At 45.6% G+C, this 22,310-nt stretch overlaps 1 protein-coding gene and 3 non-coding genes across 4 annotated transcripts in view; all 4 read right to left on the reverse strand.

The window, feature by feature from the left end:
- The window catches only part of LOC128344754 (carnitine O-acetyltransferase-like), a 35,930-nt gene that overhangs the window by 6,698 nt on the left and 6,922 nt on the right, over window positions 1–22,310 (reverse strand). The window contains exons 2-12 of the mRNA XM_053295554.1: window positions 21,289–21,510; window positions 20,529–20,647; window positions 8,678–8,731; window positions 7,686–7,851; window positions 6,165–6,339; window positions 5,333–5,511; window positions 3,833–3,933; window positions 3,125–3,244; window positions 1,280–1,402; window positions 625–760; window positions 210–272 (exon numbers count right to left, since the gene is read on the reverse strand). Of these exons, the coding sequence (XP_053151529.1) occupies window positions 210–272; window positions 625–760; window positions 1,280–1,402; window positions 3,125–3,244; window positions 3,833–3,933; window positions 5,333–5,511; window positions 6,165–6,339; window positions 7,686–7,851; window positions 8,678–8,731; window positions 20,529–20,647; window positions 21,289–21,510 (1,458 nt within the window). The remainder of the gene's footprint in view (window positions 1–209; window positions 273–624; window positions 761–1,279; window positions 1,403–3,124; window positions 3,245–3,832; window positions 3,934–5,332; window positions 5,512–6,164; window positions 6,340–7,685; window positions 7,852–8,677; window positions 8,732–20,528; window positions 20,648–21,288; window positions 21,511–22,310) is intronic.
- On the reverse strand, window positions 11,914–11,985 carry TRNAC-GCA (transfer RNA cysteine (anticodon GCA)). Its single transcript has one exon. It is a non-coding gene; the product is annotated as a tRNA-Cys (tRNA).
- Window positions 17,629–17,700, reverse strand: TRNAC-GCA (transfer RNA cysteine (anticodon GCA)). The gene has a single exon. It is a non-coding gene; the product is annotated as a tRNA-Cys (tRNA).
- TRNAC-GCA (transfer RNA cysteine (anticodon GCA)) lies at window positions 18,366–18,437 on the reverse strand. The gene has a single exon. It is a non-coding gene; the product is annotated as a tRNA-Cys (tRNA).

Here is a 22,310-nt window from a genome sequence, read left to right on the forward strand (position 1 = left end):
CCATTTCTACAGAAAAATCCCCACACACTGCCAAGGCTTCTCTACCATATTTACCCAAATTGAAGACAACTCTGAATTTAAGACTTATACAGGTTATACCTGTATTTTATCTGAAAGGAAGGGGACTCTGAATTTAAGACAACCCCCTGATTATCACAGTGGTCAGTACTTCCTTCCTACTAGCATCTCTCCTAAGAGGAGGGATTTACCTGCTCTGTGAGAGTGCTGTGGACCTCAACTGCTTGTTTCAGCAACGACAGCCTCTCTGGGGCCTGGTATGGAGAGAGGGAAGAAATGGAGCACAGATACATGAGAAAGCTTCCAAGGCACAGGAGGTTACAAAAAGCTTCAAGGCACACACAGAATGGAATGCCAACAGAGCGATTTCACGACGCCCTGATGCTGAAATGCTCAACAGCTGAGGTCTACATGGGCCCTGCAAATCAAGGCTCTCAAGGGGGAGAGGATCCCAAGCCTGTCCCGAGGCAAGGTGTTTTGTGGGATAATTGCCAATTAATGCTCATCACAACAGTTGAGGCTGCAGCTCACTTTCGGGGCTGTACTTTCAAGTTTCATTTGGGAGACTCATTTGGAGATAGAAAGGATCGTGGGAAAGCTGCATACCTGGCAGTTGTCGTCAGCCATACTCTGCACAAAGGCCAGTACGGCAGAAGTAGCGGAGCGGATAGTCTCCGTCCGCCCACGGTGGAAACGACGGAGAGAGGCTGACTCAGTGGTGGGACAAAGCTCCCCATGTGCCCTAAAGGAAGGAATAGCACATAGACAGAAGTACATACACAGCCACCACCACCACCCCCCAAAAACCCCCCACAAATGAGTTATATTATGTATATAATAGTATATCTGCTTTTTTGCCTTGGAACTGGAGCAGTAGTTCCCAACCTGGGTTCCTCCAGACGTTGCTGAACTACAACTCCCACCATCCCCAGCCACAATAAATTGTAGCTGGGAATGATGGGAGTTGTAGTTCAGCAACGTCTGGAGCAGGGATTCTCAACGTTGGGTCCTCAGATGTTATTGGACTTCAGCTCCCACAATCCTCCGTCCCAGTGGCCTTTGGTTAGGGATTCTTGGAGATGAAGTCCAATAACATCTGGGGACCTAACGCTGAGAATCCCTGGTCTGGAGGAACCCAGGCTGGGAACCACTGGACTGGAGCAACTAGCACTCTTTCTTTCTTTTTCAGAAACTGGATATCATCCCCACATACTCCCTCTAAATTTAGCCTCCTACATCTCTGGCTAAATTGTCACCTCACCTGTAATAGGCAAGCTGCAGCGCCACCTGCAGGACAGAGTCTGGGCTCTGCCCACTGCGTTTGAGAAATTCCTTGCCAAAGCGACGGTAAGTGAAGCAGCTGATGTCCAGGTCAGTGATGAGGCTGGAATAGAGAAAAGACCGACAGATCACTCAGCCAATACCCTGGCCTTCAGTTATGTGTTAGTAAAAATATGTATGTACCACTTTTCAACACAAAGTTCTCAATGAAGCTTACATCGCAGAAAGGACAAGAAACTGGTTCCCCGAGAATCAGACAAAAACACAGAGGAGATACTAGCAACAGCTGCTAAAGAGATGCTATTCTGGGCTAAGTGATGGCTCTCTAGCTAGAAGAGAGGGTGACATACCACCTTCTTTTGAAACCCTTGGGCTAGAGAGAGGGAAGGCAGTAAATTCAGTCTCTAGCCCAAGGGTTTCAAAAGAAGGTGGGCCAGCAGGGGTTCCCTACTACTACTACTACCACTACCACTACCACTACCAACATTTATATACCGCTCCTCAACCACAGTTCTCAAAGTGTTTTACATAGAAAAAAATACATAGATAAGATGGCTCCTTGTCCCCAAAAGGCTCACAGTCTAAAAAGAAGCACAAGGCAGATACCAGCAACAGCCACTGGAGGGATGCGTGGTGTAGTGGTTAGAGTGCTGGATTAGGACTGGGGAGATCCGAGTTCAAATCCCCATTCAGCCATGAAACTAGCTGGGTGACTCTGGGCCAGTCACTTCTCTCTCAGCCTAACCTACCTCACAGGGTTGTTGTGAAAGAGAAACTCAAGTATGTAGTACACCGCTCTGGGCTCCTTGGAGGTAGAGGGGGATATAAATGTAATAATAATAATAATGATGATGATGATGCTCTGCTGGGGTTGGATAGTGCTGTGGGTTCCCAGATGTTGGGCAACAACTCCCATTATCCCCAGCCACAACTTCACTAGCTATCCAGCCCCATCCTCAAAGTTCTGTTTCCCCATAAGAGGAGAGGAAGGACATAGTGGATTTGGGAATAGTATATAGAGCAGTGGTGGAACAGAGATCCAGTGTGGCATATGGTTAGAGTACTCGACTAGGAAGCCCAGATTCAGGTTCCCACTCAGTCATGATACTCACTGGGCAACCTTGGGCCACTCACTATCTCTCAGCTTAATGTACCTCACTGGGTTGTTGGAAGGATAAAGAAGGGAAGAACTGAGAAGTAACCCCTGGTAACTTGGCAAAGAGGCACCTTTTAAAGTGGTGATTCTCTTTATTTAGCCGGGAGAGAGTAACTGGCCCTGTCCACCCCCAGCACAGTACCTCCAGTGACTGTTGCTGGTGTCTATCTTATGTTTCTTTTTAGATTGTGAGCCCTTTGGGGACAGGGATCCATCTTATTTGTCTGTTATTTGTGTAAACCGCCCTGAGCCATTTTTGGAAGGGCAGTATAGAAATCGAACGAATGAATGAAGTACACTTCCCTGAACTTCTTAAATAAAATGTAAAACAAAACAGCAACAAGAAGCATAACAGAGGGCATGAGAAAGAGCCAGGAAGTACTAGGGGACATTAAAAGGTGTGAAGCAAAGGATGGATTTCCTTCAACCCCTCCTAACTTATGCAACTTCACAGCTAATTCTTCCCTGTTGCACAACGAAGAGAAAAAAATACTGGGTCCCAAACTTGCTTTAAAGTAGAGAGCTTAAAGACACCCTAATGCAAGGAACAAGATGGACCGACTTTTCACACTGAGAAACAATGAAAGCCTCCAGTTTGGCTGAGGCCCTCCTGAAGACCATTTTGCAAAATGGTCGAACCCACCCTCAACACATGCCCCATGCACTCACATGTCCAGGTTCTGCTTCGCGTGTTTGATGTCACGTTGGATTTCTGGAGTGAAGCAAAAGTAGAGTTTTTTGGGCAACTGCAGAGGGATCAATGGGGCACGTACTGGGTCAGGATCTTTGCTGGAATTCAGGGTGGGGAATGAGGGGAGAAACAGACACATTCAACAGATTTAAGGGAAGTAAAAGGCTAATCACAAGAATGACCACACCTAGTTCTCTCCCACCATCTCAAAACAGAACATACCATTCTTCTTTCCCCCTTGCTCTAGGTCTTATTATGTAGTGTAAAGCCGCATATAAAATATGATGCCCCATCCTCCAAACTGCTAACACCTTCTCATTTGCATTCATCACAGTCTGTTTTACAGATGAGAATTTAAAGTTTAGACATGTGTATATGGTGGTGGTGGTGGTGACATTAAGAACATTAAGGCATACCACACTTTAGCAGTACCAGCCATGTACACAAAGGTGTTTAAAAGTATAGATTAGTCAGCTTCTAGAGTTCCAGAACAATGAACCCAGCTAAACATCAGATATCAATTCACAAGCTAAGTGACCTCAAGTATACCCCAATGAAACAAAACTCTATTTTTTTCTCTTCCTCAATGCAACTTTTTCAGAGACCCAGACAGGAAGTCCTGTCCATGCAGGTGAGAGTTCAATCTAAGTTGTCCCACCCACTTCTCTTTTCCCAGATGGCATTACCAGTAGTCAAGGACATGGTCTATAATAGTGGCAATTGGGGGCCCTTCAGCAACTGCTTGTTCATAAAGCACTCCACAGGAGCCATCTTCTCCCACTATGAACTGGGAGCCAGGAAAAGGACATGTTATAGGGAAGGAAAAGAGAGAAGGGGGTTAGAGAGAAATTCCCTTCCATTTTGGTCTTATATATTCATTCCATCTCAACAGTATACAATAAGCAACATAGACATGGTTGTACTAAACTAAGGGTCAGCAACTGGAAACCTTAGTCCAAATCTAGCCCCATGAGGACTTGATAAATCACAGGCATGAGGAAGCCATGGTGCTAGAAAGTTAACTGCAGCGCTTAAATGAGGATGTTCAGAAGTACAGTTATTTAATATCTATGTATTTAATTCTCTTCTAAGGCATACTCGTGGCTAATTTCATGCGTGGCAGCTCTCATGAGAGTTCGGAGAGCTGCCGGATAGGCTAGCCACGGGACGGGTGGGAGGGGGAAAAATGGCTGCAGTGGCCAGCCAGCCAGTGGGGGGGGAGATGACGCCGAGAACACGGTGGGCAGCAACTGGCAGAAGGAGGTGGCAGCGGCCAGGGGTGGAGGAAGAAGGGGGCAGCAATGGGTGGGCAGGAAGAAGGGGGCGGCAATGGGCCGGCAACAAAATGGCGACAGCTGGGGTGGGGTGGGGTGGTGGCAACAGCAACAAGCGACAAACTACAGGCGCAGATGCTTTGCGCCCAGCCCAGCTAGTAACCTTTATTTGTCCCAGGCAGTCCTGATTCTAAGTATATTGCTTGGAAAGCAGATAAAGAGAAACTCATTTCCCCTTCTCCTCCACAATGCCCAAGAAATATCAAGTATCCGTTGTCTGGGTCCTAAATTTTGGCTTCAAGATTCAAATAAATTTCTTCAAGGCCTGTTGTACATAGATTCAGGAGCCAGATCCTTGTCCTAAAGGCTCGCAGTCCAGGAGAGATACAAGACAGAGAAAGGGGATGCAAGCGAATCCTTGGAAAAGACTGGGGAAGATTATTTGATTTAGTTAACAGTTTAGTAGGAGGACTAGAAGGTTGGGCTACCTGCAACTGTGAAGTGGTACAGTCTTTAGAACCAAGCTGTGTGGCACAGCTCTTACAAGACTGCACCACCATAGAATGCAAGTGGGGAACCTTACAGTTGGAAGTTGTCTTAAATAAAGAAAACCTCTAAACACAGAAAATTAGATTCTAGCCTAACATTCATCGCAACATGCTAGTTTCTTACATGCAGTACACTTTTCTTTTTTATTTAATGTGGGGAAGCATTTAAACATGCAGGTTCTCTGGTCAACACTTGTTTCCTGCTTCTGGTTCTCTGGTCAACAGCATCAAGTATAGTTTGCTTCTTGTACCAAGACAAAAGGAGGCAGATGTACACTCTCGGCACCTACTGCTCAACAAATCCATACACTAAGTCCTTGCCCTGCCAGGAACCCTCTACTCTCAACCCTGATCCAGTTTTCACCTGCAGAGTCTTGTCAAACCAGCGATTTCCGGAATTGGAGAAGCTGCCGCCACCATGCAACATTTGTGCTGCAAGACGGCTGGCTACGCGTGTGTCTGACACCTTCAGGACAGGTGCGTCCAAACAGACAGTGAAGAGACTGCGCTGGATTGCACGTGCCGATTCCCGATTTAGCTTGTCTGGAGGTAGAGAGAGAAAAACAAGGTTATGTCAAAATGTCACTGACAAGTTATTTAACTCCAGCTTTTGAGCAGCATACACTTTCAAAGGAGGCCAGGAGACAATGTTATACCAGTCAGCTCTCCACACTGGCTTGGTGCAGACACAGCACTTAATCACAGCTAGCTCCCTTAATCATGGTTAAGATCCCAAAACATACCACGAAATCTTGGATTAGTTTACAGACCAAGCCCTAATCACAGAGGGCCATAAATAGGAAGACATCAGGGACACCTGCTAGTTACTTTGCAATTGTACTGGAACCCATGCAAAGAGCTGCAAACAAGGGGGTGGGTGGAGAAATGGCCTTAACCATGGTTTACTTGCTTCAGATGTAACATTTAACCAAGGTTAAGATATTCTGGATTTTAAAAATATTAATATTTTAACTACATTTTTGCATTTATATATACACAATACTAACACAAATAAAGGGAAGAGGGGAAGGGTGAATACAGCAAGAGAGGGAACAGCCATTCTTGCATGGTTTAGGTATTCAGATGCAATGCTAAACAGGGCCAGTAGAGAGCACTCTGAAAGTTTCATTACTGCATCACCTAAGAATGCTTGGCATTATGTTTAAGCCCCTTTCCACCCCACCCCTATCCAATACCTCTCATGAGCGTGGTGTAAGCCTGCCCCCATGTGTGTCGGTGATCACTAGTTAGCACCCCCAGGGGCTCCTTATCTGTCTTCCACGACTGGCTACGTATTCGCTGTAGCTGGCAGTGGAGCTGATCAACTGTGAGAGGTGTCCCGTCGCTGTTGTACACTTCGAGCTGGAAGAACTGAGCGAGGGATGAAAGAAAAATAGAAATGAGGTGTAGCTGTGCATGACCAGCAGGGGTTCTCTAACAGGAACAATTCAAGGTTCTGATTTAAACGTATGATGCCCCAGGAGGCTTAAGCCTAACACACTTTGGAGACCAACCCTTCTCATGGGTCACAATACAATCTCCAGCATCCTATGAAGCTGCCTTCTCAGTCATACCATTGGTCCATCTATTCTGGCAAGTAGTCGTGCTCCAGTGTCACAGGCAAAGGTCTTGCCCAGCCTTGCTACCTCTGATCCTTTAACTCGGGGGTTCCCAACCTTTGGTCCCCAGATGTTGTTGGCCTACAACTCTCATCAGCCACAGCCAGAATGGCCATCCAGGAACCAAAGCTTGAGAACCCCCGAGTTAACTGGAAAACCTGGAAACTGAACCTGAGACTTTCTGCATTCAAGGCTCTGGTTCCTCCTCAATCCACTCAACTGACTTTGTCCTGAGCTATCTGCTGATGGAGATGGGCCCATAGCTCACTGGCAGAGCATTTGCTTTGCATGCAGAAGGTGCCAGGTTCAACCCCTGGCAGCATCTCCAGGTACAGTTGGGAAAGACTCCTGCCTGAAACTTTGGAGAGCCGGTATCAGTCATGTAGACAATACTGAGCTAGATGGCCCAATGACTTGGTATAGGGCAGCTTTTTGTGTTCATAAGAGTATCAAAGGAGGAAATGCCTTTTATTTATTTTTTAATGGGGAGCCAGATTTAAGACTCCTGTGACTCCTGTCAGGACCACAAGAGCTGGTCTTGTGGTAGCAAGCATGAATTGTGCCCTTAGCTAAGCAGGGTCCACCCTGGTTGCATATGAATGGGAGACTTGATATGTGAGCACTGAAAGATATTCCCCTCAAGGGATGGAGCTACTCTGGGAAGAGCAGAAGGTTCCAAGTCCCCTCCCTGGCAGCATCTCCAAGATAGGGCTGAGAGAGACTCCTGCCTGCAACCTTGGAGAAGCTGCTGCCAGTCTGTGCAGGCAATACTGAGCTAGATGGACCAATGGCCATATATAATAAGGCAGCTTCCCAATAAGGCAGCTTCCTCTATTCCTATGTAACTCTATTTTGCTCCCATTAGTTGTAAAGGCATAGATAAGATGTTGGTTGTGTATAACCATATAGGGAAACTAGCCCAAAGTTCTTGGCATAACTCCCAGAATGCTTTGGTTCCCTCTCTCTCTATATATGCATAATACATTTTGCTTGTTGTGCAGACGATGACTTTTAGGCCCTCGATTCGGAGGCACATCAATCCTTTCAGTAGTCCTGGACATGGGTGGCCATAATGGGAACTGAGCAAGTGAGAATTACCTGGAAGTTGCGGACTACAGTGATGTAGGTGGGGGGTCTTCGGCCTGGGGGAGGCAGCAAGACAGAATCGTGGTTTGGTCCTGGAAGTCGGCAGGAAGCAAAGAGGCGGGAATACTGGTCCATGCAGAGAGGATAGCCCCGTGAATATTCAACCAACAGGGTCTGGCTAGCATGAGGGGGGAACCAGATAAACAAACCAGTCACTTTCAAATCTCCGTCTACAAGGCTGTGGCTACTCCGATAGCTGGAGTCACCTCTGCTCAGCTAATCCCTTCCCACCTAGCACAGTTGCCGCTGCCATCTCAGGCCCAGCAAGAAGCAACACAAGGAATGGTCTGTCCATTTGTCCTCCACAGACAACATCCAAAGTAGAGGGCTGCCCCTGTTGAAAGTGTACAAAGTTCAGTTCAAGGACACTGCCTACAGAGTCAGACCATTGATCCACTGAGCTGAGTTTTGTCTACACTGACTGGCAACGGCTCTCCAGGGTCAGACGGGAGTCCTTCCCAGCTCTGCCAGGGAACTGAATCTGGAATCTTAAGGAAGCAAAGCAGATGCTCTGTCAGTGAGCTGCATCCCCATCCCAGCCCCAATAAAGTCAACAAGCTTAGACCCATAGCCAGCCTAACATTTAGCAGGGGGCTCCAAAAAAGCAAGGGGGGCAGCTTCTCTGGCTCCCATCAGTCATAAGTGCAAACCACTTTCAGTTATTTAAAAATTATTTGCTTGTAAAGGATATGGGGGGCAGGCCCCCCTAACCTGGCTATGGGCCTAGACTGGCTTACCAAGTGCATGCACACACACACTGGGAGAGTTACCACTTTGGCAAATGGGTCACCTGGATGGATGCAATCCTTCCCAACAGCAGCCACTTCACCCCCTAAGTGTGCTTCTGGAAACAGGGCTTTGTATATCGCCCCCTGCCCTCCATTTTGACCGGCAGGCTGCGTTCACTTCTGTGCTGCCCAGCTTGCCCAGTCCAGGGTACTCACTAGTCTATCTTTGCTTTGAAATCCAACACACCAGCAATGAGTTTTGCTGCAAACCTATATGGGGAAGAAGAAAAAGAATCAGAAATCCACAATCGCCAGAAAGGACCCTGAAATCCAATGCCTCTTACAATGTGCTATTCTAGTTGCAAGGCTCATATTCAGATTAACTTAATCATAGGTATCCACTACTCCTTAACATCCTACTTTCAGTCATCATCATCTTCATCATCTATTTATATATTCTTTTCAACAAAAAGAAAGTTCTCAAAGAGGTTTACATAGAAAAAGGAAAAAGATGCTTCCCGGTCCCAAAAAGGTGCACACTCTAAAAAGAAGCACAAGGGAGATACCAGCAACAGCTGCTGGAGGGATGCTCTGCTGAGGGAGAATAGGGACAGTTGCTCTCCCCTAAAGGTAAAGTGTGCCATCAAGTCGATTTCAACTCCTGGCGCACACAGAGCCCTATGGTTTTCTTTGTCAGAGTACAGGAGGGGTTTGCCATTGCCATCTCCCACGCAGTATGAGAGGATGCCTTTCAGCATCTTCCTATATCGCTGCTGCCCAATATAGGTGTTTCCCATAGTCTGGGGATTCAAACTGGCAACATTCTGCTTGTTAGTCAAGCATTTCCCCGCTGTGCCAAGTTAAAAGCTACCTCTTTAAAAGCTACCTCTTTGCCCAGTTAGCAAGGGTTTCCTACCATTGCTACACCTCCAAACTCAGTGAAATTTACTTTTGAGCAAACATTGCTAGCTTTTGACAGCCGGTTAACTGAAAATTTCCCAGAAAGCAGGATCATACTACATAAAAGCTTTTTATATATAATGATCAAGACACAAGAAAAAACAAACACAGCACATGCTTTTACAGAAAGTAGCAAAAGAGCAATGAAAACGCATTTTTTCTTCTGTTTTCTCCTGTTTTTTCAACTGGATAAAAGAATTAAAAATCTGGCCGCATCAATAGCTTTCCAGCTGCTGATCAACCCCCAAATATTACTATGTGAGCCCACATTCCATACATTACAAATTTTAATCCATTTTAGGCTTTTCGGATTTACAAGACAGCATTCTCTGCCGAATTAAAATTCCACTAAAAATGAAATCCATCATGAATGCCCCAACCACTGAGATCTGCAAATGGCTGATTTAGCAGAAAACAAAGGGATGTTTTGCAGGCAGACCAAAAAACCACACACTGTCCTAAACCATCTGGTTTATTTCCTCAAATTATTCTGTACTCCATCTTTAGTATTTATTTTTTTTAAGTAGAAGACTGGTTTAGAGACTCAAATAAAAGTCTGAAGAGATTCCCCAACAAATTCACTTTCTCCACACCTCCTCAAAGTTTCAGAACCTTGAACGTAATTCATAAAGAACAACTGATGTACCACTGTTCAGTTTAAATGTTACTCCAAGCAGCCCCCTTTAATCATGTGGGGGAGGAGGGGAGGGGCGTGTATGTCTGTGTCCCCACACAGAGCCCCACTCACCCGAGTGCAAAGCCATCTTTCTTTGAACTGTGCATAGAGTGCTGATTCGAACAGGAAACCCCCCCCCCACTTTTAGTGTTTAAACTGTTTTAAATGTTTTAATGGTTAATGGTTTTTAAATTGTTTTATAATGATTGTTTTTAAATGACTGATTCGTGGGTTTTATTTTTGCTGCTGTGCACGGTTTGGACAGGGTGGTATATAAATGTAATAAATAAAATAAACACCAGCAATCGGCCGGGGGAGGGGGGTAGGTGAAGGCACATGCACCCATGCTCCTTCCCCACACCATTAAAGTGGGTCAGAATATTGCCTGAACCAGTCCCAAAGCCTTTGATGTTGGTAGCTTGTTAAGAATTATAAAGTCGCAAAAACCTCACAAAACTATTTTTTAAAAGTTAGAGGGGAACCAGTAACAGGGCTGTAACTCAGTAGTAAAGAATCTGCTTTGCAGAGTTGGTAAAGACTTCTGCCTGAAACCTTGGAGAAACTGCTGTCAGCTAATACAGACAATACAGAGCTAGATGAACCAATAGTCTGATTATGTGGTATGGATTTGGTGCAGGGACCACTCAGTCTGCAATCACATGCTCTGCCACTGAGCTACGTTCCCAGTCCAAAGGTATGTGTCACCATTAAGAAACTGTTATAGGGCACATCCTTAGGAACAGAGGAATCTGCCCTATACTGAGTCGGGGGGGGGGGAGGGGAGAAAATGCAAGACCCATGAACAAAAAAACAAGGTGAAAAATGAATGAAAAATAATAAAGAATGAATAATCAGCTCTCAACACATGTAAAAATAACCAAACACATATGTATGACACATATGAAAATACATGTAAAAGTACAATAACAAAATACCAAGTAGGATTATGGAATACAATGAGAAAATGAGAAACCAGAAGATGAAGGTGTCCACACACAGTCCGAGATGTCTTCAAAAGGAGAAATTGAAGAGTACATACAGTATAAGTAAGGAGTCCTCAAATCCAAAGAGAGGAAACTATGTACTCAGTGAGATGTGAAAATGCATGTAGATCAAATCATGAATCCTTCATGTGAAGCAAGCAAGCAACCTGCTCTGTAATGGCTAATAATAATGGGTGGTGAAAGACAAGGTACACCAGGGAAAATCACAACAGCCACCCCGGGATATGGAGCTGTTTTGCCAGGAGTTTCATTAGGGGCTGGTTCCCATTAGAACAAGACAAAAGTAGAACAGCATATCTTATACAATCAAATGTCTCCAAGCATGTTAAAGCCTCAGGGTTTACCTGGTTCACCTCTCCTATTCCGTGGACCTCAGTTTTTTCCTTGGTTATACTGAGTCAGACCATTGGTCCATCTAGCTCTGTATTGTCTAAACAGACTGGCAGCGGCTTCTCCAAAGTTGCAGGCAGGAGTCTCTCTCAGCCCTATCTTGGAGATGCTGCCAGGGAGGGGACTTGGAACCTTCTGCTCTTCCCAGAGTAGCTCCATCCCTTGAGGGGAATATCTTTCAGTGCTCACATATCAAGTCTCCCATTCATATGCAACCAGGGTAGACCCTGCTTAGCAAAGGGGATGATTCATGCACCACAAGACCAGCTCTCCTTGTATCCTTAACTTATTCCCACATGTTTCTCTAATAGGTTTATTTTACATCACCATGAAGTTCTTCTAAACTTTACTCATCATGAGCTTTCAGGTACAACCATAGGTAAAAATAAATCAATTCATAAAGGAGTGGGGGGAGGGAAAAGAGGGGGCTCCCGGACTTGAACCAGGGACCTCTTGATCTGCAGTCAAATGCTCTACCGCTGAGCTATACCCCCTGCACATAAACATGTCTGCCAGAGAGCCTAGTTATGGATACTGGTTTTGCCACATAGTTCCTTTCCCATATATTTATGAGTAATGGTTTCAAGCTTTCCACCTTCAGGAAACACTTCCCACATAAACTTTTTGAATGAAGAACAACCCCTTGTACATCTATGCATTGCAAAGGGACCCAGAATTTGTTCTAGATCACGAATTCTCAACATGTGGGTCCCCAGATGTAATTGGACTTCAACTCCCATAATTCCCAACCAAAGGCCACTGGGGCTGGGGATTATGGGAGTTGAAGTCCAATAACATCTGGGGACCCACACGTTGAGAAACCCTGTTCTAGTTAGCCAATATGGTGTATCGGTCAGACCGGAAATGGGGAGACCCCAGGTTCAAGACTCCATTTAGTCACAAAGTTCAGATGACCCTGGAATAGTCACTATCTCTCAGCATAATCATAATGCTGATATGTTTCCGAATGAAATACAAAGGGCTGGTTATCCTCTCTAATAAAACGCTTGGTGTCCGTCCGTGGACGGACACCAAGCGTGTGTCCGTGCCTCCCTGCCCTGTTCTGGGCATGCGCGAAGCAGGGCAAGGAAGACACGATCGCCGGCACCCGGCAGCCATCTTGGGCGGCCAGAAGCGGCCGCCCCGAAGAAGCCGGAGAAGCGGCGGCGGGGGAGAGTGACGAGGCGGCGGCAGAGCCGCTGCCTCGGCCGAAAGAGACAGAGGCCGGGGGCGGAGCGGAGGCCATGTAACTTTTAAAAAAAATTGCTCCCGCGGCCGACCGCCCACCCTCCCTCCCAGCTGCCGAGTCCCCCTTACCCTGGCCGACTGCTGTCGGCCGTAGACAGCCCTTAATTTAAGAGGCAGAGAGGAGCTCGCAAGCAGAGCTCCTCTCTGTGCAAAGCCTCTTGCCGAACTGCCGCTTTGGGCGCTTGCGTCCCTTGCGCCCAAAGCGGCAGTTCGGCAAGAGGCTTTGCACAGAGAGGAGCTCTGCTTGCGAGCTCCTCTCTGCCTCTTAAATTAAGGGCTGTCTACGGCCGACAGCAGTCGGCCAGGGTAAGGGGGACTCGGCAGCTGGGAGGGAGGGTGGGCGGTCGGCCGCGGGAGCAATTTTTTTTTTAAAGTTACATGGCCTCCGCTCTGCCCCCGGTCCCGGCCTCCGTCTCCCCAGCCTGGTGGGGGCAAGTGCCTGGGCCGATTTGGCCCTTAAAGGTGGGGGGGGCAGAAGCCCCGTTACTAGCGCCCGTTATTCAACGGGCCAAAATTCACTTGTTACCTATAAAGCCCTTAATAGCTTAGGTCCAGGGTACTTAAGAGAGTGCCTTCTCTGTCATGAACCGTCATGAATTAAGATCATCTGGAGAGGACCGGTTACAGTTGCCGCCGACTCGTTGGTGGCAACTCTTGACCAGGCCTTCTCTGTGGTTGCCCCAGGGCTCTGGAACACACTCTTTGCTGAAATAAGAGCATCTCCTTCTCGGTTTGTTTTTAGGAGGACCCTGAAGACGTACCTATTTTCCCAGGCTTTTAAGTGAAATTTAATTTTTCAGTTTTAATGTGTTCTTGGCTATTATGATTTTTACCTGTCATGAATTTTAAATGTTTTATATTTTATATTATGTTTTAATCTGTACACCGCCTAGAGATTTCTATATTAGGTGGTATAGAATTCAACAAACAAACAATAATAAATAATCTGTTTCACAGGCTTATTGTGGGGATAAAAGGGAGGGGTGAAAAAATGTGCCGCTCTGAGCACTTTGAAGGGAGGATGGTACAGAAACACAACAAATAAATGAAGCACATTGTCTATACAACTTCTATGGTTTTGGGGCCTGACCAGTGCCAGATTTAGGCATAAGCTAAGTATGCTACTACTTAGGGCCTCACATTATGAAGGGCCTATGATTTTAAAAAATGACAACCTAAGGTATTTCTAATTTCTAATTTGCCACCGGCTTATCTGGTGGCTACTCAGGGACGGGCCTTCTCCGTTGCTGCCCCAAGGCATTGGAATGCTCTCCCTAGTGAAATAAGAGCCTCCCCATCTCTGACAACTTTTTAAAAGTCTTTAAAGACGCATCTGTTCACCCAGGCTTTTAACTGATATTGTTTTAATGTTGTTTTTAGAATATTGTTTTAGAATTTTAAATTGTGTTTTAAATTTCTTGCTTTTAATTTTTTTTTTAATTAATGTTTTACTTTTTAATCTTGTTGTAAACTCCCCAGAGACGTAAGTTTTGGGCGGTATAAAAATATGTTAAATAAAATAAAATAAATAATATGCAAATAGGCTTATTATGTGGTAAAAACCTTGCTCCACACATCCCCCCAGACAATGGGGGTGGAGTCATCTACAGCTCTTTGTGATCGGTTTGCCTGTCGCTTTGCAGATAAAGTCGCTTGCATCCGTGCTGACCTGGACTCCAGAGTTTTGGCAGTTCCGGCAGACGTGCCTTTGGTACCATCTGGTCCCGTTGTTTTGGATTCTTTTCGGTTGGTGCGGCCTGTGAATGTGGACAAGATCCTGGGCAGTGTGCGGGCGACTTCGTGCGCTCTTGACCCTTGCCCTTCATGGCTAATAAAAGCTGCCAGGGAGGGGACAGGGAGATGGCTGGAGGTGATCGTTAATGCTTCAAAAAGGGAGGGCAGGATGCCATCGTGCTTCAAGGAGGTGGTGGTAAGACCACTATTTAAAAAGCCCTCCTTTGATCCCTCCAACCTGGATAACTATAGAACTGTCTCTAACCTTCCCTTTTTGGGCAAGGTGATAGAGCGTGTGGTGGCGTCCCAGCTGCAGAGGGTCTTGGATGATACGGATTATCTGGACCCTTTTCAATCTGGCTTCTGCCCCGGGTATGGGACTGAGACTGCCTTGGTCGCTCTAGTGGATGACCTATGCCGGGAACTAGACAGGGGGAGTGCGTCCCTGTTGGTTCTGCTGGACCTCTCGGCGGCGTTCAATACCATCGACCATGGTATCCTTCTGGGCCGCCTCTCGAGTATGGGAATCGGAGGCACTGCGTTGCAGTGGTTCTGGTCCTTTCTTGGGGGGAGGGTCCAGAAGGTGGTGCTGGGGGACTACTGCTCGGCCCCGTGGCCGTTGGCCTGTGGGGTCCCGCAGGGATCGGTCTTGTCCCCCATGCTGTTTAACATCTACATGAAGCCGCTGGGAGAGGTCGTCCGGGGACTTGGACTGAGTTGTCAGCAATATGCAGATGACACTCAGCTCTATCTCTCCTTGTCATCTGATCCTAGGGAGGCGGTGGATGTCCTGAATCGGGGGCTGGAGGCCGTGATGGGTTGGATGTGGGCTAATAAACTGAAATTGAATCCGGATAAGACGGAGGTACTGTTGGTCAGTAGGAGAGCCAATCGGGATGAGGAGATTTTACCGGTTCTGGATGGGGTTTCACTCCCCTTGAAGGAGCAAGTACGCAGCTTGGGGGTACTACTGGACCGGGCTCTGCTTTTGGAAGCTCAGGTAGAGGCGGTGGCCAGGGGTGCCTTTGCACGGCTTTGGCTAGTGCGCCAGCTGCGTCCCTTTCTCGAGAAAGCAGATCTGGCCACGGTTACCCACGCCTTAGTCACGTCGCGGCTGGATTACTGCAACGCGCTCTACGTGTGGTTGCCCTTGAAGAATATCTGGAAACTGCAGCTAGTGCAAAACGCAGCAGCGAGGGTTTTATCCAGAGCTGCCCATTGGGACCATATCACCCCCATTTTGAAAGAGCTGCACTGGCTGCCGGTTCGTTTCCGGGTCCAATTCAAGGTGCTGGTTTTGACCTTTAAAGCCCTAAACGGTTTGGGCCCGGGGTATTTGAGGGACCGCCTGCTCCCAAGGGTTGCTGCCCGCTTGACGAGGACATCTTAGGGGGCCCTGCTCCGGGTGCCGACAATGAGGGAGGCCCGGCTGTCGTGCACTCGGGACAGGGCCTTCTCTGTTGCTGCTCCTAGACTCTGGAATGCTCTCCCAGTGGCCATTCGTTCCTCAGACTCCATTACAGCTTTTAGAAAGCTTTTAAAGACTTGGCTTTTTACCCAGGCTTTTACATAATCATTTTTACTGCTGCTTCAGTGTGTTTTTATCTGTTGTCTTGTTTTTTATGCTTGTTTGATATGTTTTTAGCTCGGCGTTTTTATTGCTTGGTGTTTTTATTGCTTTTATTGTATGTTTTAATTTTTGTAAACCGCCTTGGGGTTTTCTTTTAACGAAAGGCGGTATAGAAATGTAAAAATAAATAAATACATACATACATACATAAAATTATAAGGTAAAAGTTTTTGTTCGATTATTAGATTTTCATTGCCTCTTTGCCAAATAAAAACAAAACTTTATCAACTCTATTTTCAGTGTCCTTTGTTAGAATAATAAATATGTTTGTAATGCTATGGGGGGCTATTATCTTAGGGCCTGAGCATGTCACAATCCAACTCTGGGTCTGACCATCATTCCCCTGGAAATTGAGAGCACACGCCCATCACTTCCATGTGGCGAAGGTTTTTCTAAGTAGTGGTCAACTGTCCTCAGGAAAGTTTCCTCACCATTAACAATTCAAGTTTCCAAGAAACCCCAGCCAGGAACCAACAAATATGCTTGCCAGTTCACTATTGCCAAGTATATTCTATTACTATTATTCAGGCAAGATCCCCCAACTTTCTCCTGAAGAAGTTGCTGGTGGGGATATCTCACCAGAGTAAAAAAAGTGAACTCCAGTGGTAGGGGAATTAAGACTGGATTAGAAAGCAGCAAGATATCTGGCTACTTCTGGAGCATCTTCAAGGCTCAGGGAAAAACTCCCCATCCCCATCCCCCTCCACAGCTCGAAACTGGGTGGGTCCTCCTTGGCAAGGGCTCCCTGCCTTCATAGTCACACTGGACCAGAGAGATCCTCCCAAAGCTCAGCATGATGGGACAATCAAGACCCCTTCGCTTCAGTTTTGACTGGTTAAGATACATAGACCAGGAGTTCCCAACCTTTTAGTCCAACAAAATCTGGGGACTCAGTGCTGGGAACCCTTAGCACAGAATTTTTTCAGGGTACCCCATTTGAAAATTGCTTACTTAGGCTCAGTTCAGATGTCGTGCCAAGCTTCTGATAAGTCTGGGCTCCATGCTACATTCCTGGGCTTTGGTGCAAGCACTCCACCCTCACATGAGCATCAACTTATTTAGATTAGAGTAAGTGAATTCTTGGTTGTGTTTTCTGAGCCAGTCAATCTTGGCTTCTTCTTCTAACCTACTCACTTCAGAGAACCCAAGATCTGAAATTCACTTCAATCCTTGGGTACAATCTCAGGTACTCTGAAGCAAGTAGGTTAAAATAAGCCAAGATTGACTGGCTCAGAAAACACAACCAATCTTCACTTATTCCATATCTAAACAGAAAGTTGATGCTGAAATGAGGATGGGAGGGGGGGAGCCTGGGTTCCCAAAGCCCAGCTTTATCCAAGGTTCCGCATGGAGTAAGATGCTCTTCAGCAGTGATGCTCTTTCTTTTTCCTGCCACTCATGGAAAATAACTGAACTCTCTCTTAAATGATAATGTAAGTATTTCTAAATTTTACACATCAGGAGCCTTGAATAATTGGAAGGAATAAGATGCAAATAATCAAGCTATTTTTCCTCCCCAAAAGAAAGGGAGCACCCGGACTTGAACCAGGGACCTCTTGATCTGCAGTCAAATGCTCTACCACTGAGCTATACCCCCAGTGCACAAGTATATATTGCCAAGAACTCTAGTTAAGCACATAAATCCTGTTTCATCATTCATTCTCACATATTTCTAGAAAAAAATATGCAGGGATTAACTCAAACCTGAACCAAAACCCAGTTCAGATGCATTTTCCACTAAACTAGAAGTGAACACAACCTTAAACTTTCTTTGGTTGCTTTTAGCCTGAACAAGAAGCAAACCCCTAACATAAAATATGGTAATTGGTTCCAAATAAGTCGTTCATTAATCAGGCACTCAGCTTACAATTATATTATTGTTTCATTTTCCAGTTTTCTTTTTTAATCAATTTTTGTTTGTAAAACCTTTAAAAATTAAAGAATACAACAGTTCAATAATACATATTTCCTCAAGTTAAAAATAGTTACTATATTCATTTTAAAGTGATGCATTGCAAAAGAGTTTGATATTATTCTGCACAATAAGCATTTACACCAGTTCAAAGTGTCACTCCAAACTATTTTTTAAAACGTTAATGTTTGCACTAAAATCAAAGCCAAGAGTTTTTAAAAAGATGCTGACAAACCGGAACTGAATCCAAATTTTTAATGAGTTGACTCCGTGGGCATTCCTAAATTTTATCAACTATGAGCTTCTGGGATAAACAAAGTATTGACCCCTCATTTCTTTCCTTTAAAAAGAGGGGGCACCCGGACTTGAACCAGGGACCTCTTGATCTGCAGTCAAATGCTCTACCGCTGAGCTATACCCCCAGCACACTTAAGGCTCACCAAGGAGTCTAGTCATGGATACTGGTTTGGTCACATAGTCTTCTTTCATCTGCTGCCAGCCTGCCAGGAACAGGTTTACTAACCTCAGCAATTACCCACACAAACTATGATTATACTTCATTGTATATCAAGCATAACTGGTTAGATGTTTGGATTAACCTTTCTCTAAACATTGTTATCCATCCTGAAGCCTTTGAGAGACAGCCTGGATGCATTTCACAGATGCATCCACACTGGTAATACTTCACCATTCTAGGAGTAACCTACTTAGAACAATTTCTCCAGGGATGTTTGGAAGAGAAAGGCAGGTTATCTTGGCCTATGACATTCCTTATTTCTCCGGGGTTGATACAGAGGCCCAATTCAGATGCCACGCGAAACCATGGTTTAGCACAGGGGTTCCCCACTTCCCATTCCCAACCTTGGGGTCTCCAGATGCCTTAGACTACAACTCCCATCTTTCCAAGTCACAAAGGTCATTGTGACTGTGGATAATAGGAGCTGTAGTCCAACATTATCTGGGGGCTCAAGGCTGGGAACCTGTGGTTCAGTATAATGATTGCAAATCTTGGGGTTGTGCTCTTTTCTCCTCCTCTTCACCCACAATGGAAGGAGATTTTCATAATCCAATCCTAGTTTAGAATAAGCCAGGATTTCTTGTGACAGCTAAACCTGGAAAATCCCAGTTTGTTTTAATCACAATTTGCATAAGCCAAGATATGGAGCTCATCTACCCCCAGTCTCTTCGTGACAAACCCCTCCTTGTAAACCATCAACAGGAGTTGAAAACGTCCTCCCTTCGCACACAAAGGGGAGCAGGGATTACAACGCTCAGATCATCTTCATATTAAGCCAGGGATAGGCAACCTTGGCACTCCAGCTGTTGTTAAATTACAACTCCCATCACACTCAGCCACAATTTGTTAGGGCTGCAGATGTTAAAATTAACATCTGCAGCCACTTTCTGCCTCCTGTTGGGGAAGAAAACCGGCAGACCTGCCTCCATACAAAAGATCTGTGTTGGAGATACTGGCCAGGTCAGATGCTAATACAGCGCTTGCCCCAGATATACACAAAGAAGCTGGTCTGCTCTGCGGGCAGAGAAAGAAGAGGCATTTTAAAGGCTGAAAAGGCTCCAGAAACAGATTACTTCCTGAAGGAAGTAACAGAAACCTTGCACTCCCCAGAAAAGGCCAGTTACAGCTCCTCACATGGAGAACCTTTTGGGTGCAAGAAAAAAGAAAGAGAAAGAGATCCTCCTATAGCCTTACTCACACTTTATATTCATCACACAAGCCACCTAGACCTATTCAGACATTATATACACTGTATGTGCATACAGGTGTCTGTACACATGATCTTGTTTTTGTGTGAACAACTGCATGCATATTCACTTTAAAAACAAACCTTCAAATGCAAGGTTCAGATAGGAACATGTATTTAATATAATTGTGAACAATAGGCATGTATACATTTGTACACATGTACACAGGTTGTATATGCATTGTATATGACATATGAATAAGGCTTGCATGTACAGTGTATCCATGTACAGCTCTGTATGCATTGTATAGATATTCACCCATTACTTTCAATACATGTATAGTATTTTTTTTAAAATGAATGCAGGAGGCAGTCATTCATGCAAACCCATGTACATCTGTACACATTTACAACATGGCGACATAACTTACAACAGGGCTTTTATTCAGGAGAGAAATGCAAGAAGCCCTGACTGGTTCCGCAAAATTGTTTTATGCACTTGATTTATTTTTACCCTGCCTTTCTTGCCAAGGGGTGCCCAAAGCAGCTAAAAAAAGGAACATTTCACAATAAAAACATAAATCAGTAAAACATATTAAGACCAGAAGTCACCATACAAGAAAGAAAGGAAAACACACCCTAAAAAGAGCACCAGTCATACCTACAAATAAGCCCAAGTCTAGGAATGAGAAGGTGCGAAGTCCTTGGTCCTGCACAGGCCATCTTCACCATTCCCTCCATGTGTCCTGAGGCACTTGCTCCCACTCAAGAACCCCATCAAGAGCCCCCTCTACCCCCAGCTCCGCTTACCTCAGTTGCCCCTTCCAGTCATTGAAATCCTGTTTGGGTAGCACCACAGCTGGGCTTGAGTGGACGGCCAGAGGGAGACGGCTTTCCAGATAGGCTGACTGAACCCACCAGTCTGAGATCTGGGATGAAAGAGAGGTCTGATTAGACTATTTGGAGGAGGAGGGAGGAGGCACACACTTCTGTTTGCCCCAGTTTGCCCGCTCCCCAGATGAGTGGTTGCTGCTGGCCCACAAACTGCCCGTTTCTCCCAGACTCCTGGGTTCCCTTCTCAGTTCTCCCTCTCCCTCTCTCTGCATTTTAAATTTTATTGGATGTTACAATAGCTTTTACATTCAAATTGCATTCATTTATCTAATTTCTACACATAAGTGAATACTGACTTCCCACGTGCCTATCTGCGCGGTTCACAATAACTATACATATAAACTGTTGCTATAATAATTCAAAACATACATACTCCACAATGCTACTCGGTTTTACCCAATCCAACCTGCTGTTATTACTATATTTCAAACCCTACTGAAAAGTCCAAATTAGAAAAAATAATTCTTTAAGTAAAGCAAAAATGGTTCCCCATCTTCTTTAAAACATTCCAAATTTTCATCTCTTATAAGTGCTATAAGCTTTGCCATCGCGGTATATTCCAAAATTTTTATCAACCCGTCTTCTTCTGAGGGCATTTTAATGTCTTTCCATTTTTGCGCATATACTATCCTGGCTGCTGTGGCTGCATACATAAACAAATGTTGACCTTCCTCACCCAGTTCTCCATGCGAGCTGCCCTGCACTGCAGCCGGGCCTGGAGCCTTTCGCCCTCCCCGCCAGGCTCCTCAAATTCCTTTACCAGCTGCTGGGTCTGTTCCAACTCCTCGGGGCTGACCAGGGGCTCCAGGGAGCGGAGGTATCGGGCCATGGTTTCGGCCAGTGAGGGCAGGGGCTGGCGAGGGAGCGGGAAGGTTGATGCACTTCTGCGGTGGAGCACCTGGAAGGGAGAACCAACTGGGATGTGACAGTCACATTAACTCTCATGTCTGTTTTTTCCATCTCTCTGTTCTCACGGAGGGCATATTCACACATGCATTTTTTTAATTATTCACCAATTTCAATATCTGGTTACGGTCTGTATTTTTGAGAAACAACCATCATTGCTCAGTATACTGCAGAGCAGGAAGGGTCCCCAGCCTCTGGTACTCCAGATGTTGCTGAACTACAACTCCCATCATCCCCAGCCACAATTTATTTACAAAAGCTCCAGGGTATTCACAGCACCTGGCGTCACCTTCAACCAAACACTATTTCTGATCAAGGAAGACCACGTCTTTGGCTAAGAGCCATTGAGCAGGATCCAGAGAAGCACTGCACTAGTATAAGAGGAGAAAATGTGCACCTCTCAGTGGTTTGCACTGCTGCACAATGTTGCACAAACTGAAGATCCAAAGGAGAGCAGCAGCAGCCTTCTCCAGGATATGTATGGGATCTATGTGGTTGTGCAAGTAGCCCAACTTGCCATTTCACAGGCACCGAGAGAGCCCTCTTCTGCTAGTGACTGCACAACATCTTCCACTAGCACAAGAACTAGTCGAGTATAGAGATTCCTTGCTTTGCACAACACCCTTATAATACATCCTTGTGCTATTGTAAGGGCATTATGTTAGTGAAAGGGAGGCCAGTAGTGCTCCCTGCAACTTTTCATAGTTGTGTGTGGAATGAGTTTTGTTCAGGGCGGCAGTATCTACATTTACATTTTTAAAAAATATCCTGCTCTTCCTCCAAGGAGCCCAA

The sequence above is a fragment of the Hemicordylus capensis genome, chromosome 2 (genome assembly GCF_027244095.1).
Source record: "Hemicordylus capensis ecotype Gifberg chromosome 2, rHemCap1.1.pri, whole genome shotgun sequence".
Taxonomy (NCBI): domain Eukaryota; kingdom Metazoa; phylum Chordata; class Lepidosauria; order Squamata; family Cordylidae; genus Hemicordylus; species Hemicordylus capensis.